Here is a 20,651-nt window from a genome sequence, read left to right as displayed (position 1 = left end):
AGAGGATGGAGGGGGGAGTACAAACAACAGCAGGAGATCCTAAGGTGAGGAAATTGGGCGGGAAGCGGGCAGCGGGGATTGGGGGGTGGGGCGGTCGGGAGTGGGGAGGGGGACGCTCCTAGAACTTAGCACTGGAATCCCTGTCCTAGAGTTGGGACTCAATTCAGCTCCAAAAACTCTTTCCACTACTGCTTGCTACCTCTCCATTTATGGGGTGTTGATTAGATGACGGAAGTAGTGACTAGCACTTTCTTAGGAGACGCTCGTAGATCGTCTCTGTGGCTACAGCAGTAATCAGAACATTGCAAGACAGAGAGGACCATCACCTTACAAGTGGGTGTTCGATTGCGTTCAGGCAAGACCACGCCCGCACTTTCATTCACTCGCTCTAGTGGTTCGGAAGGAGGAGTCGTGCGATTGCCGGCGAGGTTCACCGCCAGCCCAGGTCCCCGGCTCTGCAGTTGAGGTGTCAGATTTCAATCCTCCGGGGCCCGGGGACGTCTGGCGTGCCCCGTGCGCCCCGCCGCCGCCGCCTCCCAGCCTTAGACTCGGGCAGCGAGCGGAGGGAGGTTCACTCCGGACGCGGCCGCACACTCGGCCTGCCGTAGACCCAGGCTGGGCGCCGCGACCGAGGCTGCTCCCGGGCTGCGCGGGCTGGGCGCGCGGGGAGGCGGCGATCGCAGTTGGGCCGGGACTTCCTTCCTCCACCGCAGGACAACAAAACAAGCCGGCCGCAGGCACCAAGCTCTTGGCGACCGTCTGGGGCCGGAGGCGCAGGGATGGGCTCCGTGCTGAGCAGCGATAGCGGGAAATCCGCGACCGCCTCGGCCACCCCACGGGCCCTGGAGCGCCGGGGGGACCCCGAGCTGCCCGTCACGTCCTTCGACTGTTCCGTGTGCCTGGAGGTGTTGCACCACCCCGTTCGGACCCGCTGTGGCCACGTGTAAGTGCCAGGGGAGCTGGGTTTGCGCGCCCACCCCGCCCTGGGTCGGGGGTAGGGGGGGTGGGTGATGCTAGGGGAGCCGTGGGGATAGGGGATTGAGAAGACAGCGCTTGGAGGAGACTGATGCGGGGAGAGACCTGGACCTGTCGAGGGCGGACCACTGGGAAAGTGCCCAGTCGGAAAGTGACACAGGATTTCGGGGGTGGGAGGGAGAAACACCAACCAGCGGGCCCTGCAGCGCCCCCCGAGAGTCGCCTCCTCCGGCAGCCCAGGTGCGGAGCCCCCGGGATGCGGATCCAGGGCTGGCGAGCTGAGGAGGGTGCGCTGGGCTGGAGGAGCGGCACGCGCCGGGACCCCAAGGCGGGGACTCGGCGGAGCGCAGTGACCGCTCCCCTCGGTTAATCGCGCGGCGCTTCCCTCTCCGCCCGGAGCCGGGGTTGGTTTTGTTTTGTTCGCTCTGTGCACGTGTGGTCCGGAACGCCTGCCGAGGCTGGTCTGTTGAGCAGGCAAGGATCTGTCCTTCCACCCCAACTTCCCTTTTCCAACACAGACGCCCAGGTCCCTCAAAGAACCGTCAGATTGGACCGTCCAAGTGACTTTCTGTGGCCTTTAGAGTTTAACCAGCCGCGTGGGGTCTGGGGCTTGCATATGTACCCCCAAGCCCGTGAATGCAGCCTTTTAAAGCCCAGTCACCCGAGTGACGAAGGTTGCTGACTACCTGCGTTGCGCACCGCCCCCTCACACGGTAGGAAGTAGAGATAAAAATAACTGTCTTGAAAACCACATACACGCTTTGTAACGAAAACGCTCTGGGAACGCACAGCTGTGGTCGTTTCTACGAAGAGTTTAAAACAAAATCCCTGTATAAGATTGGCACCTCCTCAACGTGTGCCGGGTAAACTAGTAGTTGGGGGGTTGGTTCTGTGAGTTTGTGTTCTGTTCGTTTAAAAAGCTTTCTTCCGGTGGATGCATTGGGTGTATGACTGGGCGTGTGGGTGAGATTGGCGGGGGGCGGGCGTGTCAGGAGATTTCCTAGAGCCTGAGTGAAACCCCACTTAATGTCTTCTTTGGATCACCGACTAGTTTGATGAAGCTCCGAGGCAGTAAGTGCTTTTTTGGCTTATCGGGGGGAAAAGAAGTGTCATAAATTATGAATGCAAGTGCACAAAACATCTTTAAAAGGACTTAGGTGGTCCTTGACACCTATAGCCTAGCATCTGAGAAACAGTTTTCAACTCCGAAAAGCCGAGCAGAGAGCCAGGGAGAAAAATCTGCACCCCACACAATGTTCAATGCAAGAGTGCCCCTGGGCATTATATTGTGGCTGTATTTTCAGGGCCTGTCGTTTCAGCTTTGCACTTTAAATTCAAGGCTAATTTACCTCCTGTCTGATACCTGATGTAGTTTCCTAGCCCTCCACATTGACATAATTCCCCCGAGGCCAAGACAGAAGCCAAGATGTTATTCTGTCATGTATGAAATATATTGATTAGTTCTGAGCAGTAATAACCCTCAGGATACATTTAAATTTAGTCTGTATAGGGCTTCCCTGGTGGCTCAGCGGTAAAGAACCTGCCTGCCAGTGCAGAAAACCTAAAAGACGGGGGTTCGATCCCTAGTCTGTATCAGAGTTAAAGCTTTCCGGTTGCCGGGAACACACACGTAGGCATCGAGTCTGTACGACTTTCTTTTGTAGGACTGAACTGGGTAGCATTGCTATTGGAGGTTGTTATCTGATGGTTTTCCCTAGTTTGGATTTTTGAATGCTGCAGCTTAGTATGTGCAGTGTTTTGCTTCTGCTAAAGGGTAATAAAAACTTGTGAAATGTTAAATCCTGTGTTTAATCTTTTTCTTTGTTAGAGTGAATAGGAAACCAGCAACTGGGAAAAAAAGCCATGAAGTAGCACAAGGGCTGGACAAATCACCTTCCCTCACTTTACTGTTCTTTGTTTTGACAAAGCTGTGTCCATTGTTGTGGCTGTGGGCACAATTTCCATATTCCTACTTTTGGCAAATTTACTTGGGTCTCTTCCACTTTGTCAGTGTTAACTAGAGTCCCTTCTGCTCTGGAGATGGTGAGTCCACCTAACGCCACTTGTACTTCCTAAATGAATTACTCTCTTCCATTGAACTTAAATTGAAAAATGAGGAAAAGAAATGAAACCACTATATTATCCCAGACTTAAGCTAATTTCCAAACTTATTAAACTAGGTTGTTTATGCTAATTTCGGTTTATAAACCAGTTTCAAGTTGAGCAAATATAATATGGCAACAATACCTTGAATGAATATGTATGTATGTACTGTGATGGAGTAAAACAGTGAGCTTGATAGCAGAATTTGAAGTTCTATCTGCCAGTAACCAGCTGTGTAATCATCACTCTGCTTAATCTTTTTGAATGTTAGTTTCTTCATTTGTAAAATGAGGTGTCATGAAATTTCTATGGGTATTAAAAATGTAAAAGTTTAAAACATAGTTGGTTTTTTAAATTGGAGTATAGTTGATTTACAATGTCGTGTTAGTTTCGGGTGTCAAAACATAGTTTCTGTTTCCGTCAAAGTCATTCCATAAAGCAAGCAAAAACCCAGTTATGGATTTTCTATCTCTGGATTTCTTTCAGAGTCAAACTGGGCCACAAGAAGATAAATCTGTGACGTTTCCAAGATGTCCCAGATAGTCTTACTTCTTTCTTCCTTTGGTGGACTTTAAGAAGTTCCATTTTAATGTTCTGACATCATTTGTATTGCCCTATCAGTTGTAAAAATAGATTTGGAGGCTGAGACTTCCTACCTCTGCCTTATCTTCTGTTATCAGTGAGCTGGGGAAAGAGGGAGTAGATGAGTTGAAACTGTGTACGTGAAACTAAAAGGGAATCTGATTTAACATTTAAAAGAAATATTCAAAAAAAAAAGAAAAAGAAATATTCAGAGAAATTTGGTATGGCAGATACAGAGGGAGACAAAAGTGGAAGATAGATGAAGGGGGCCAGAGTTTTGCTCAGGAGGAAGTTAATGACCTCATGATTAGGCCTGTTGAATGTATAGTAGTCTCATAGGGAGACATCTAAACAGAAGTGTCCTGGGACTTCCCTGGTGGTCCAGTGGCTAAGACTCCGAGCTACCAATGCAAGGGACCCAAGTTTGATCCCTGTTCGGGGAACTAATATCCCAACTAACAGTTTGCATGCTGTAAATATAAGACTTTGTATGCTGCAACTAAGACCTGGTGTGGGCAAATAAGTAAATAAATACAAGATGCTTTTGAACTGTGGTGTTGGAGAAGACTCTTGAGATTCCCTTGGAATGCAAGGAGATCAAACCAGTCAATCCTAAAGGAAATCAGTCCTGGATATTCATTGGAAGGACTGATGCTGAATACTGAAGCTCCAATACTTTGGCCACCTGATGTGAAGAGCCGACTCATTAGAAAAGACCCTAATGCTGGGAAAGATTGAGGGCAGGGGGAGAAGGGGGCAACAGAGGATGAGATGGTTGGATGGCATCAGCGACTCCATGGACATGAATTAGAGCAAACTATCCAGGAGATAGTGGAGCACAGAAGAGCCTGGCATGATGCAGTCAACGGTATCACAAAGAGTCGGACACAACTGAGTGAATAAGCATAGCATAATTGATATGTAACATTAGTTTCAGGTGTATAACATGATGATTTGATTTTTGTAAATACTGCAAATTGATCACCACCCAAAGTCTAATTAACACTGTCAGAATATATGCTTAACAAAATTTGTCTTTCTCATGATGATTAACTTTTAAGATCTACTCTCGGCATCTTTCAGCAATCCAGTATCTTTAACTATAGTCACCACGTTCTGTATTCTGTCCTATGACTTACTTATTTTATAGCTCAAAGTTTGTACCTTTTACAATTCCCTGATCATCCAGAGTTTAAGACTTGGCGCTTTCACTGCAGGAGATACCTGTTGGATCCCTGGTCAGGTAACTAAGATCCCACATGCTGCAGAGCAACTAAAAGCCTGCCCAGGTCAACTGTTGAGCCTGTGAGCCCCAACTAGAGAACCCATGCACCACGACAAAGATCCCACATGCCGGCAACTATGACTCCATGCAGCCAAATAAATAAATATTTTTAAAAAACTACTAAAAATTATTTTAGAAAAGAAGAAGTATTTTTCAGGGAAGAGGGACCACGTGATCTGTGGTGCTTTAAAGGGCAAGTGCATGAAGGCTGGGAATTGACCACTGGGTTTACTAAATGTGGAGGCTGTGGGTGGCCTTGTGAAGAGTCGTTTAAGTGGGATGTGGGCTCCAAACCCAATTGGAGTGGGTTCACAAGGGATCAGAGGAGCAAGTGAGAGATGGGGAGTATTGAAAGCCCTTTCATGGAGTTGGGAGGCAAAGGGAGGAGAGAGATTGGGGCAATCACTGGTAAAAGATGTGGGATCAAGAGCATCTTCTTTTAAAGAAAGAATGGAATGTTTTGCCTGCTGATGGAAATAACCAATAGTGAGATGCACAGGAGTGAAGAGAGAATTGATGCACAGGAGAAAAGAGAGAATTGCAGAGCTATGATTTTCAATGGAGGGGGAGGCTGGCCTTAGGTAGGGGAATGGACAGTTCATCAGTATAAGAGGATGTAGAATATTAAATAGGCACAGATCCAAGTAATTGAATTGAAGTGGTGGGAGGTCATGGAAGTTCCCCATGTGATTGCAGATTATCACTGATGTAATATTTGACCTGTGATTTGATTTTTTTTTATTGAAGTGTAGTTACTATGTAATATTCTGTGTTACAGATGTACAATATAGTCATTCATAATTTTTAAAGGTTATACTCCATTTATAGTTATAAAATATTGGCTATATTCCCCATGTTGTATAACACATCTTTGTAACCTATTTTATACCTGATAGTTTGTACCTCTTAATCACCTGATCCTAAATTGCCCCTCCCCCTTCCCTCTCTCCAGTAGTAACCTCTGGTTTGTTTTCTATATCTGTGAGTCTGCTGCTTTTTTATTCTCTAGTTGTATTTTTTAGAGCTCACATGTAAGTTGTATCATATAGTATTTGTCTTCCTCTGACTTATTTCACGTAGCATAATGCCCTCTGAGTCCACCCATGTTGCTATAAATAGCAAAATTCCATTCTTTTTTTATGGCTGAGTAGTATTTCATTCATCTTCTTCATCCATTCATCTCTTGTTGAACACTTAGTTTGCTTCCGTATCTTGACTATTGTAAATAATGCTGATATGAACATTGGGGTTGTGTGTATCTTTTTGAATTTGTGTTTTCATTTTTTTCAGGTATATACCCAAGAGTGGAGTTACTAGATCATATACTAACTCTATTTTTAATTTTTTGAGAAACTTCCATACTGTTTTCCACAGTGCCTGCACCAATCTACATTCCCACCAACAGTGTATGAGGCTTCCTTTTTCTCCACATCCTCACCAACATTTGTTATTTGTGCTTTTTGGTGATGCCATTCTGATAGATGTGAGGTGATATCGTGATTTTGATCTACATTTCCCTGATGATTAGCAGTCTTGAGCATCCTTTCATGTGCTTCTTGACCTGTGATTTGATTTTAAGATGAAACTTTGCGGTTTAAACATGAGCCTTCTAGGACCCTGATGCTAAAACAAATGCATATAGAATGCCTCCTCCTTCTAATGTACTTGGGTAAGCATCACTCAAAATACAATGATTGGGAATGCTCTGGCAACCTAGTGGTTAAGACTCTGCGCTTCCAATGCAAAGGGCTTGGGTTTGATCCCTGTTTGGGGAACTAAGATCCCATATGCTGAGCAGCGTGACCAAAAAAAAGTGAGCGTGGAGGGGAAAATAGGATGATTGGAGTCTTTTGTACCATCTAGACCCATAACTCTTGAGAGCCGTTGTTCTAATAAAGGAATGCCACTTTCTACATTGCCACTGCTCTAAGTTCCCAAGCTTAGTGAATGTTAAGTATTTTGAATTAATGAGTGACTCTAAGACAAAATTTGGATGCTTCTGTGAGCAGCACTCTGGACAACCACTTCATAGTGCCAGCCAACTGATGCGGTGGAGTTTGCATCATAGATAGGAGTCCCATGATAGTTATTGAACTCCCTTCCTTTTATAGGGTTACTTGAGAATTTTAGAAAGATATGATTAAGCTGGCCTGAAATTTGCTTCATTTGATGATTGGACTGCTTGATGTTTACCTAACAACATTAGTGTTGTCATAGGCTTGTTAAATATTAGTGATCTATTCAATTACACATTTTCCAACAAACAGAACCTAAATAATGATGCAGATTGAGTTTTTATGCTGCACAAGATTCTCCATAGAACGTGACTACTGTTCTTAGGTTTTGATCCCTGCGTCAGGAAGATCCCCTGGAGAAGGGAATGGCACCCACTCCAGTATTCTTGCCTGGAGAAATCCATGGACAGAGAATCCTGGTGGGCTACAGTCCATGGGGTCACAAAGAGTTGGACACAACTGAGCCAATAACACTGGTCCCAGGACCAGCAGCACTACAGGGTCTCAGCCCCCAATGCAGGTCTGCTGAATCTCAATCTGCATTTTCACAAGAGGCCCATGGGGTTTTTATCCATTTTCAAGTTTGAGAAGTACAGCCTCAAATAACCCTATTTAACTCTCAGTAAGATGCAACAGAGACATTACTTTGCCAACAAAGGTCCGTCTGGTCAAGGCTATGGTTTTTCCAGTAGTCATGTATGGATGTGAGAGTTGGACTGTGAAGAAAGCTGAGCACCAAAAAATTGATGCTTTTGAACTGTGGTGTTGGAGAAGACTCTTGAGAGTCCTTTGGACTGCAAGGAGATCCAAGCAGTCCATCCTAAAGGAGATCAGTCCTGGGTGTTCATTGGAAGGACTGACGCTGAAGCTGAAGCTCCAGTACTTTGGCCACCTCATTCGAAGAGTTGATTCATTGGAAAAGACCCTGATGCTGGGAGGGATTGGGGGCAGGAGGAGAAGGGGACGACAGAGGATGAGATGGGTGGATGGCATCACCGACTCGATGGGCATGAGTTTGAGTAAACTCCAGGAGTTGGTGATGGACAGGGAGGCCTGGTGTGCTGCAATTCATGGGGTCGCAAAGAGTCGGACATGACTGAGCGACTGAACTGAACTGAACTGAAGATGCAACAAGTTGAGGACAGTGATTGAGGGTTATAGAAAGGCACCCCTTTAAGCTTGTAGATGAAAGGGAGTAAAATTTTCCTTAGGGAGTTAAATATAAAGATCAACACGTAATGAAGTGTAGATTCAATTTTCCGATGGCAGAGTCAATTTTTGGAGGCTAAATGATTTCCAGGATGGAGTAACCTCGTTGACTACATAAAAACATCAAAGGAAATTTCAAGGGACAGTGGCTGGGGGTCTGTGCCCTGAGAAGAACTGCACTTGGGCCTGTCCAGGCTGATCCAGCCATCAGCGGGAGAAGGGAGACTGGTTGTCTGTGTGTTTATTGCCTTGTATTGGAGTTGTTCAGTTGCTAAGTCATGTCCCACTCTTTTGTGACCCCCATGGACTGGAGCCTGCCGGGCTCCTCTGTCCTTGGGATTTCCCAGGCAAGAATACTGGAGTGGGTTGCCATTTCCTTCTCCAGGGGATCTTCCTGATCTAGGGATCAACCCACATCTGCATTGGCAGGCAGATTCTTTTCCACTGAGCCACCAGGGAAGCCTTCATCCTCCCTTTAAATAACAATAGGCACTCCCCGTATTCTATGTTCCCCAAGGGACCCAAGATTTTCGTTCAGCTTCGTATTGGCCTTCCCACAGTGAAGCACCCCAGTGCTGAGAACATAAAGAAAACATTAGACCAACCACATGTTGCCAAGAGCTTCTTCCAGAATTGCATTTGAGGATCACCTCTGGCTCCTTATTCTGCCTGCCTAGCCCTGGGCCCCATGGAGTCCCTAACGCATCCTTGATTCTACTAAGGGTTCAGTTTTCCCTCCTAAGATTATGAACATAACTTTACTTACCCAAGGTCTTCAGCAACCCTTTCCCCATTTTCCTCCAATACCTTGCTGACTTTTCCATTTTTTGAGTTTTATTGCTAATCACTTAATTAGAGAAACAGATTAGCAAAGGGGTTAATAAAATACACAATGGGGGTGAGATAATTAAGTTTCCAGCTGGTTTTAAAGTTCTTAGAATCATTGTCTAGTTCCTAATTGATGCCATCAGGAGCTGCAAGCTCAATAGAGGGGAGGCAAGTGGTATGAGTGAGAGAGGAGGGTGGATGCCTACAGGAACAGACACCAATCCATGTGGCCACGTGGGAACCAAGTCCAGAGCTGCAGGAGACTTAGCTTTTCAAGAGAAGCCAAAACTTTGATTTAATGTGTGAAATCTTATTTTAAAGCAATGACAACTTGGGACTTCCCTGGCGGTCCAGTGGTTAAAACTCCAAGCTTCCACTGCAGGGGAATATTTATATTTATATATTTAATATATTTATATTTATATAAATATATGTGTATTTAATATATATTTATAATATTAATATATACATATATAGGTATGACTGAATCACTTTGTTGTACACCTGAAGCTAACACAGCATTGTAAATCAACTATGTTTCAATTACAAAAAAAAAAAAAAGACTAAGTGAAAAGACCTAACAACATCAGAAAAAAAAGTCCCCTGGAATCCTTTGCAGTCAATCAACTCCCCAGGTAACACCACCTGCTTTCTGTCACTGAGTTCTGGACTCATACAGTAAATAGTCTTTTGTATTTGACTTCTTTTAGTTAGTAACGGGGCTTATATTTATTGTCATTTGGTCAATCCTAAGCCCTTTGCCTCTGCTTTCCAAATCAATCCTAAATCTGTCTGTCCACTTACAGTGTCTACTGCTGCTTTGCTAGTCTGAGCTACCACCTTCTCTCTTTTTAAAAATAATTGTGTTTCTATTTCTGGCTCTGCTGGAGTCTTCGTTGGTGTGTGGACTTTTCTCTAGTTGTGATGGACAGGTGCTACTCTAGTTATGGTGCTCGGGCTTCTCCTTGCAGTGGCTTCTCTTGTTGAGGAGCACAGGTTCTAGGGTGCACGGGCTTCAGTAGTCGTGGCACATGGGCTCACTGGTTGCAGCTCCCAGGCTCTAAAGCACAGTCTCAGTAGTTGTGGCAGTTTGGGCTTAGCTCCTCTGCGGTATATGGGATCTTCCTGGGTCAGGGACTGAACCCGTGTCTCCTGCACTGGCAGGCAGATTCTTTACCACTGAGCCACCAGAGAAGCCCTCACCACTCTCTCTTGAACCAACTCTTAAGGTGGACTTAACACTGGACTCTGAGCTAGGGCTCTCATACCTCTAACCCATTCTTCACAGAGGAACCCCAGTGATCTCTGTAATGTAAATCAGGTCGTATCACTCCCACTTAAAACCCTCCAATGCCTGCCCATCACTCTTAGCTCTGGCTTTATGATCTGTATCCTACACAGGTAGACCCTGGGCCCGCTGTGTTTCAGCCACACTGGCTTTCTGAATCTCAACAAAACGGTCCCTATTTTTTGTACCTTCTGTGTTCAGCTTGGAAAACCATTCCCGGGTCTGCTGAAGTCTGGTCTTCAAATGTCATCCCAGGGACCACCTGTCTCACTGCTCCCTCTGCCCCACCCGCTCTATTTTTATTGCCAACTGTTTTCTTCTCAGAGCATTCATCCTTTGCCCATCCTTTTGTTTACCTGCTTATTTCCTCTCTCTTCATCCTGGAACTCTGAGAGCAGGGACCTCAGGCATTGCCAGGGTTTCACCCATGGCATGTCAAACACTGGCAATCATAAGCTGTTATTAAAAATTTCGTTAGTGAGTCCGTGCTTATGTGGTTGAGTCTGGGGAGATTTGTACAGGTTTTGTAAAGTCTTCATTATAAACCATAGAATAACTGTTCTTGCTGAAAGCCATACAAATTCTTTTTTTTTTTTTTTTACAGATTGTATTTTCTCACTTCAGCCTTTTATTATCTTTCCAATTGTTCCCGCTCTCTTTAAATTTATTTGAATAATCATAAATGCAAGCTAATCTTTTCCTCACTCTGAATTTCAGTGCTCTTAAAAATATATTTTAAAAAATATTTTTCTCTTCAAATCACATTCTGTTAAAAAAAATTCAAAAAAAAATTCAGGCCTCTCATCCTCTGAACATTTCCCTTCTTTTTTTTTAATTTATATTTTTTCATTTATTTTTATTAGTTGGAGGCTAATTACTTTACAATATTGTAGTGGTTTTTGCCATACATTGATATGAATCAGCCATGGATTTACATGTGTTCCCCATCCCGATCTCCCCTCCCACCTCCCAGAACATTTCCCTTCTTAATTTTCCAACTAAACTTTTCTCAGGAGTAAAAATAATTTAAGTAATTTAAGTAAATTTAAGTAATTTAAGTAAATCATCATAGTAAGATGATTAATTTCCCCTAACATTTTATTATGAAAAATGTCAAGCATACAGCTAAGTTGAAAGAATTGTACGGTGAATATCCATAGATCCACTATCTGTATTCAGTTGTTTGTTTTGCCATATTTGCTCCATCTCTCTCTCACATACTTATCCATCAATCTATCTGATTTTTTTTAATGCATTTCAGAGTGGGTTACAAGCATTAGCACACTCTACCCCCTCTCATATGAGCATGGATTATATTAATATTAATCAGAGTTCAATATTTACTTATGGTATTTTTTTTTTAATTTTTAATTTTTTTAATTAATTTATTTTTTCAGCGGGTTTTGTCATACATTGACATGAATCAGCAATAGATTTACACGTATTCCCCATCCCGATCCCCCCTCCCACCTCCCTCTCCACCCGATTCCTCTGGGTCTTCCCAGTGCACCAGGCCCGAGCACTTGTCTCATGCATCCCACCTGGGCTGGTGATCTGTTTCACCATAGATAATATACATGCTGTTCTTTCGCAACATCCCACCCTCACCTTCTCCCACAGAGTTCAAAAGTCTGTTCTGTACTTCTGTGTCTCTTTTTCTGTTTTGCATATAGGGTTGTCGTTACCATCTTTCTAAATTCCATATATATGTGTTAGTATGCTGTAATGTTCTTTATCTTTCTGGCTTACTTCACTCTGTATAATGGGTTCCAGTTTCATCCATCTCATTAGAACTGGTTCAAACTGGAAATAGAACTGCCATATGAACCAGCAATCCCACTTCTGGGCATACATACTTATGGTATTTTTTAAAGTAAATTACACATAGTGAAATGCATCCATTCTAGGTATAACATTTGCCCTTAGACCTATGTTTAGCCCAAACCCCTATTAAAATATAGAATAGTCTCATTGCCCCCATATGGTTCTCTCATGCCCCTTCCCAGCCATTCCTGTCCTTGTACCCTCGTAGACGGTCGTTGTTGAAACATTTTTTTTTCTATCATAGATCAGTTTTGCCTGTTTAAGAACTTCATCTAAGGTGAAATATGGTCACTTGTGTCTGGTTTCCTCACTCAGTATGTCTTTGAATTTCATCCATATTATTGCTTGTATCAGAAATTTGTTCTGTTTGTATTGCTATGTAGTATTTCATTGTATGATTGTGCCACAGGTTGTTTATCCACTTTTTTGTTGATATATATCTGGGTTATTCCCAGTTTGGGGCTGTAATGAAAACATTCTTTCTGAATATTCTTGTACAAATGGACATTTTTTAAAATTTCTTTTGAGGGAATACATGGGCTTGGTATTACAGAGTCAAAGGGTACCTGCAAGTTTTGTGTTATCAGACATTACCAGGCCATTGATCCCAAGTGGTTGCAGGTGATTTACTTTTTAAAAGAATTGTTTGTTAATGTTGGTAATAAGTTGATGTGGCTTACACTTAAAATTTGACGATGAAAATACCCGTCTTCCACCACACACCCTTTCTTTCCAGTTGCCATCTTTGCAGTGGGTAAGTAAATGTTCTTATTTTCTTTACCCCAGATATTCCTATACATCTACAAGCCTGCAGGAAGCTCACACTGTGTGTATACAGTGCTACACTTTGCTTTCTGAGACATTTTAGTTTTGAGTTATCTTGTCTGTATTCCCTGGTGGCTCAGACGGTAAAGAGTCTGCCTGCAATGAGGAAGATCCAGGTTCGATCCCTGGGTCAGGAAGATCCCCTGGAGAAGGAAATGGCACCCCTCTCCAGTATTCTTGCCTAGAAAATCCCATGGATGGAGGAGCCTGGCAAGTCCATGGGTCACAAAGAGTAGGACACGACTGAGAGACTAATGCTTTCTGTCTGTATTCCCTGTTAGGTAGTATATATTACATAAAGCTGAATAGCCCTCTGTGGTTTCTGATTAGGCCCTTCAGAAAATGTTTGATCACTGTATACTTTTTACAAATATTTGTGTATTTGTCTGCGTTGGGTCTTTGTTGCAGTATGAGGGACCTCTGTTGTGTCATGTGGGATCTTTTGTTGCCCGCAGGGATACTAGTTGTGATTCGCAGGCTCTGTGGTATGGGCTTTGTTGCTCTGTGGCATATGGGATCTTAGTTCCCCAAGCAGGGGTTGAACCTGTGTCCTTTGCATTGGTCGGCAGATTCTTAACCACTGGACCAGCAGGGAAGTCCCAATCACTTGTGTACTTTTCATGCCAAGATACCAGGGTAGGGATGGTAGAAACTCCAGCACTCATGACTTGAATTTGATAGCTACACCTTTAAGAGAAGAATGTTCCCCCTCAGATCTTTTGAACTCAGCAGTTCTGCAGTCTTGCTTCTGCAGCCCAGAAAGTGAGACTTGAGCTGCAGCAGCATCCAGCACCTTTGCATCATGACAATGTTGTGGTTTTTATGTACTCATAATCAGTAAATTCAATCTGTTCCAAAACATCTTGATCTTGATGTGTTTTCTCCACTTGATAAACACGTCTGTTAAAAGGAGTACAGTTAATTGACTCATCTACCAGATTTGCTGCTAATATTCTCATATAATGCAACAGCGTCTGTATCCGGCTCATGTGAGAGTTTCGTGCCACAGGTAACACCACTGTACAGACTTGAGTGGGTTATAGGGAGAGACTTGGTTTTACACACGCCTCACATGTGCTCCTTTTCATGAATCTCTACTAGGAATTTCCATTATTGTGGTTATTGATCATAGTTACAAAAACATGTATGAAGTATTTACAAAATAACGGCAGAAATATACTTTAGGTAAAGCCCACCCTGCTTAAGCAGGTAGAGCAATCAGTGATCTCATAGCTTTGCTGCTGCTACTTGTCACGCGTGCTAAGTCGCTTCAGTCGTATTGGGCTGGACTGTAGCCCACTAAGCTCCTCTGTCCGTGGGATTCTCCAGGCCAGAATACCAGAGTGAGTTGCCATTTCCTTCTCCAGGGGATCTTCTCGACCCAGGGATCAAACCCACATCTCTTATGTCTCCTGCAGTGACAGGAGGGTTCTTTACCACCAGTGCCACTGGGGAAGCCCAAGGGTCTTTAAAAAGACTACAAACTTTGAGCCTCTCCCAAAACTGCTTGAGGATAAAAAACACTGCTGTCTTAGGAATTCCCTGGCGGTTTGGTGGTTAGGACTCTGCATTTTCACTGCTAGGGGCTCTGGTTCAATCCCCGGTCAGGGAACTAAGATGCCACAAGCTGTGAGCTACTGGCAACAAACACCCAAAAAACAACTCACTACTGTCTTCACGGCTGTGTGATCTCAGCAAGTTGTTCCAGCTCTCTGAACCTCAGCTTGCCATCAGTCAGGGCAGAGAGAAAGAGGAGCATTTAGCGTTACTGCGAGAGTGAAGTGAGGTGATGGGACCAGTGCTCACCATGGAGCTTGGTACCAATATTCATCTTCTGTTTGTCTTCTGTTTGTGCAAAACTCAAATAAGTGTGAGCAAAGAGGGGGTGACTTTTAGTTGACAAGAAACATCGTGTTACCTGTTTGCTCCTAAATCATGTAGACAAAGAATTCCTGCCAGAACCTTAAGTGTTCATTAGAAATGTTAATTATGAGTTGAGCGTTTGGACTGTTGTTTGTAATAAATACTCTTATACTTTGAGAACCAATCCTTAGGGACGCAAGGAAAAGTAACATTGTGCCATAGAACTTACAGTTAATCACCTGAGGCAGACAGAAGTAAAAGACAGCAGAGGACTTAGGTCTTTTGATTCTGAAAGTATTGCTCTTTCCAACAAGGGCAGCTGTGGTTGTGGAAAGACAGGTTACTGAACTTTTGAGTCAGAAAACCAAGGAAAATACCTACAAAAAATAAACCCAAAACAATCGAGAAAATGGTTAATAGGATCATACATATCAGTAATTACCTTAAATGTAAATGGATTAAATGCACCAACCTAAAGACATAGACTGGGCTGTGTGGATGAAAACATATGCATGTATGCACTTCCACTTACCACATCTTTCTACTTCACCCCCCAAATTGTATGTAATTGTATGTATAATTGTGTTTTATATTGTTAGGTTAACCATGTTTCCCTTATGGCTCCCAATTGTAATTATCTTTTATTTTTTTGTCTGACTGTTGGTTGTGAAAACTGCTGCTGCTGCTAAGTCGCATCAGTCGTGTCCAACTCTGTGCAACCCAATAGACGGCAGCCCACTAGGCTCCGCCATCCCTGGGATTCTCCAGGCAAGAACACTGGAATGGGTTGCCATTTCCTTCTCCAATGCATGAAAGTGAAAAGTGAAAGTGCAGTCGCTCAGTCATGTCCGACTCTTCGAGACCCCATGGACTACAGCCCATCAGGCTCCTCCGTCCATAGAATTTTCCAGGCAAGAATACTGGAGTGGGTTGCCATTGCCTTCTCCGTGTGAAAACTGATAAACACCTAAACATCTTTTACTGTTGTGATTGTGTAACTATTCATTCACTTAATGCCATTATACCATGATTGTTCAGCAGAAAATAGTAGAATTCTAGAGCACTGAACACTACCACTTAATAGAAAAAAGAAAAAGAAAACCCAGCTTAAGACTAACCAAGTTCAGGCACTTTCTGTAGCTGTGACTTTGCAGAAGTAACAACCAATATGTACCACGGTTTGCTCATCTGTAAATGAAATAGTGATCTTTTCTTAGGGGGTTTTTAAGGTTAAATGAGTTAAGGGATGTTATAAATTTTGTAAATAAAAAGCAGTGTATCAAATTTGAAATTATAGGGACTTCCCTGGTGGTCCAGTGGTTAATACTCCACGCTCCCAATGCAGGGGTCACCGGTTCAATCCCTGGTTGGGGAACTAACATCTTGCATGCCTCACGGCATTGCGTTAAAAAAAGTTTTGTTTGAAATTATATCAAAACATAAAGTTTCCAAACAACATTAGTAACAAAAAGCACCCAAGAAGAAAAGGGTAGGAACCCAGGCAGATCCAGGGTTGTATATAAAGAGCAGGGCAGTCCCATCAAGTTATTGCTAAATCAGTTGTATGTCACTGTGGAGCATTCATCTCCCAGGGAGAGGCTTTACTTACTTAGTCTGGTCAACATCAGGTGCTCTGCCTTCAGCAAGGGATTGTGGGCACCTGGATTGAGGTCCCACCAGTTTGTATCTCATATAAGAGGGGTGGGTCCTGCAGAGCAAAATCAGGATGCTGTGACAAGAGTAAGGGGAAATGGGTGCTGGGCAGGCATAAGCATCAAGCAAATGCCTCAGGAACAGTGCAGACATAAGCATCCTCTGTGTGTATGTAAGGGTTTTATCACAGAGGGGGAAAAGAATACTTTTAAGAATCAGCAATGGCTAATCACAGTGACTAATGTGGGACTTCCCGGGTGGCACAGAATCCACCTGCCCGTACAGGAGACATGGGTTCGCTCCCTGGATCAGGAACATCTCCTGGAGAAGGAAATGGCAGCCAACTCCAGCATCCTTGCCTGGGAAATCCCATGGACAGAGGAACTTTGTGGGCTACAGTCCATGGGGTCGCAGAGTCGGACACGACTAAGCACACACACACAATGGCTAATATATTTGCAAATGTTGTTTGTGAAATTTCCTTGAATTTTGTACCTGTGATAGATAAACTTTTCAGTATGTATAGTTTACTTAAACCTTGAAGAGCTTAACTTCTGCCACATATTCATATTCCCAAATAGATATTACATGCTGAGTTAAGAGCTATCAAATCATGCTAATGTGTATAACCTATTGAAATGCTCACTTTTACTCGTGTGCACTTAATCTTCTACAGTTCCCGTAAATAGGTCAAGATTTTGTGTGAATTCTGTTGATTATGTTAATATTTTGTCAAGATGACCTTTGAGAAAACCAGAGAATGTATTTCTTAACATGGAGGACATTCCTAATAGTGGTAATTTTGATCAGGTAATTTTTTATATCTGAGGATGAGTTGAAAATTATGAATACTTATGATGTGTCTGGTATTTTTACCTCCTCAACTTGTTATTTTCTTATCTAACACACAAAAACCCACAGAACAAAGACCTATTACCCCCCTCCCCTGACACACAAATTTTAAGGTAAAATAAGTTTAAAGAAAAGAAAGAGAATGTTAGATATCCTTTGAGTTATAGGGTTGGGTTTTTTTTTGCATTTTTTTTTTTTAAGTGTGGTTGATTTATAATGTGTTAGTTTCAGGGGCCTTCCCTTGTGGCTCCGCTGGTAAAAAAATCTGCCTGCAATGCAGGAGACCTGGGTTCGATCCCTGAGTTGGGAAGATCCCCTGGAGAAGGGAAAGGCTACCCACTCCAGTATTCTGGCCTGGAGAATTCCATGGACTATGGGGTCGCAAAGAGTTGGACATGACTGAGCGACTTTCACTTTTGAAGAAGGAAATGGCAGGTGCAAGCAAAGTGATCCCTTTGTACATAGATACATACAGATATATAGATTCTTTTCAGATTCTTTTCTATTATATCAATAGGTTATTATAAGATATTGAATATAATTCCCTGTGCTATACAATAGACCCTTGTTGCTTATCTATTTTGTGTAGTAGTTTTTATCTCCTAATTTGTCCCTCCCTCTCCCTTTTCCCTTTGGTAACCATAAATTTGTTTTCTATGTCTGTGAGTCTGCTTTGTAAATAAGTTATCTGTATCATTGTTTTAGATTCCATATATAAATGGTATTGTATGATATTTGCCTTACTCTGACTTAGTACGATCACCTCTAGATCCATTCATGTTGCTGCAAATGGCATTATTTCATTCTTTTTTTGTGGCTGAGTGATACTTGAGTTATAGTTTGAATTCTCTTTATAGGAAGGCTGTTTCACCACCTTGCCTGTCACCTTTTGTGTGTCTAGCACATGTGGTGAGAACCTGTGACCCACAGGGAAGATAAAGAGACTCTCCAGCAAGTGTAGGATGCAAATGGAGCTCTCTTTTTTTTTTTTTCAAATAACTAATTTTTATTAGAGTATAGTTGATTGACAGTGTTATGTTAGTTTCTGCTATATAGCAAAGTGAATCAGCTATCTGTATGCATGTATCCCCTCTTTTGGATTTCCTTCCCTTTTAGGTCACCACAGAGCGCTGAGTAGAGTTCCCAGTGCTGTTCAATAGGTTCTCATCCGTTATCTATTTTATAATAATGTAGATGGAGCTTTCACTTGGCAGAACTGCTCTTAGTATCCGAGGTGTCATTAAAATACAGTTTCCACCCATGAACCCCCAGTGGTGGCTCCTTAATTCCTGTCAAGGAGAGTGACGTGTTCTTGGTTTGTGTCCTGTAGATTCTGCCGTTCTTGCATCGCTACCAGTCTAAAGAACAATAAATGCACCTGTCCTTACTGCCGGGCCTATCTTCCTTCCGAAGGAGTTCCAGCAGCTGATGTCGCCAAGAGAATGAAATCCGAGTTCCGCAATTGCACCGAATGTGACACTCTGGTATGTCACCCTGCCTTTGCTCTGCTTAGACCTCCGAGAAAATTGTTAGACAGCCAGTCATTTCACCTCTGCCTTTGACCTCATCCTACTCGAATTTCAAAGTTAATTGTCTCAGTCTCTCCTCTTCCTTTCCTCCAGTTTCGTAAGTATGGACTGCAGGAGAGCCGTCACCTGATGCCCACCATCACCTAATTTCTCAAACAAATGCTTTCATCGACCACCTCCGTTTCCTCCCTTCCCGTTACTCCCCTCACCCCTTATAATGTGGCCTCTATTATGTTATTGTAGCCCACCCAGTGAATAGCTTTATTTTCAAGCCCAGTGGCGTAATTCCATCTCTACTGTTCTGGGCTTTGCTGTATTTATCTCTGTTGACCACTGCCTCCTGTTACCGTTTTCCTCCGTTGATACTATACTAGTCTGGTTAGATCATGTGAGGTCTTAGAAGCTGTGTCAAAGATTCTAGATTTTATCTTAAATGCCGTAGGGAGTCATAGAAAAAGTGTAAGCTTTTGATCGGGTTTGTATTTTTTTTTTTTTTAATTTTTTTTTTTTTGTTTTTTTTTTTTTTTGGGTTTGTATTTTTAAGCTCTCACTCAGGCATGTGCATGGAGAATGGTTTGGAGGGAGCAAAAGCAGAATTGGTGGAGCCAATTTAGTGGCCTTTAGGACAGGTGGTTAGGAAGCTGGGTTAGGGCAAGAGCATTAAGTATGGAATAAGGGGTTGTTTCAGGGTGTATTTAAGAGAGGGATTGAAGAAAATTGGTAAGTAACTGGATGTGGGGGTGCATAAGAGTGAGGTGTCAAAGATGACTCCCAAGTTTTTGAGATGAGTAGGTGAAAATGCTAATATGGGGAGCAAATTTGGAGAAGAATCTACAGAGTTAAGTTTTAAGTTTTACATACATTACATTTGAACTGCTAAGGGGAATGTATCTAGATATTACCAGTCTAGAGATCAAAAGGGAGATCGTGTACTGAAGATCTCAATTTCTTAGAGAACCTTTCTTGATTGTTCATCTAAATTATAATCTCTTAAACGCTTTCTCTTAGCACTCTGTGCTTTCTCTTTATAGCACTTATCACCATTTATAATTATGCTTTTGTGACTTTTTTAAGTTTAATGTCCATTATCCATTATCTCCACCAGATTTCATGAGGGTAAGGATTGTGTCTGTTTTATTGGGTTGTGTATCAAGAACTTTGAATAGTGGCTGGAACATAGTAAATGCTCAAATGCATTTTTTAAATATTTATGTAAGACCTAAATCTGTTCATGGCTGTGTGACTACGGAATCTATGCATGGTCTTTGGAGTCAGACATCTTAGGGTTGAGCACTGATTCTCTCACTTACTGTTTGTGATTTGGTTATTATTTGATTAATAATCAAATTATTAATCTGAGTTTTTGTTTGAGTCTTTGTAAATTGAGGGAAAAGATAATGTTCGTGTCACAGAGTGGTTGTAAAGATTAAAGACAAACCACAAGTGGCTTTTAGCACTGTATGCTCAGTCGTATTGGACTCTTGCAACCCCATCGACGGTAGCCCACCAGGCTCCTCTGTCCATGGGATTTTACAGGCAAGAATAGTGGAGTGGGGTTCCATTCCCTTCTCCAGGGAATCTTCCTGACCCAGGGATTGAATTGCATCTCTTTCATCTCCTGTATTGGCAGGCAGATTCTTTACCACTAGCGTCACTGGATGGGATTCATTTTAGTACTGTGGAAATGAATGCTCAAATCAATAGCTCAAAATCAATAGCTTTTCACATTCTTAGTAATCATTATTGCTAATTTTTATTTTGATAGTTTGCCATCGTTTAAAATTCAACATGCAAAAAATCAAACTCAGCATATTATTCTG

At 42.7% G+C, this 20,651-nt stretch overlaps 1 protein-coding gene across 2 annotated transcripts in view; it reads left to right on the top strand.

The window, feature by feature from the left end:
- The first annotated feature begins 304 nt into the window (after positions 1-304).
- Positions 305-20,651, top strand: part of RNF125 (ring finger protein 125) — a 43,120-nt gene continuing 22,773 nt past the window's right edge. For both annotated transcript variants that reach the window (XR_006338170.1, XM_043889291.1), the window contains exons 1-2: positions 305-943; positions 18,633-18,786. Coding sequence is in view for 1 of the 2 variants with exons in the window: in XM_043889291.1 (XP_043745226.1) it covers positions 780-943; positions 18,633-18,786 (318 nt within the window). In the remaining variant the exon portion in view is untranslated. The remainder of the gene's footprint in view (positions 944-18,632; positions 18,787-20,651) is intronic.

The sequence above is a fragment of the Cervus elaphus genome, chromosome 27 (assembly GCF_910594005.1).
Source record: "Cervus elaphus chromosome 27, mCerEla1.1, whole genome shotgun sequence".
NCBI lineage: Eukaryota > Metazoa > Chordata > Mammalia > Artiodactyla > Cervidae > Cervus > Cervus elaphus.
This window is presented reverse-complemented; position numbering and strand designations above follow the sequence as displayed.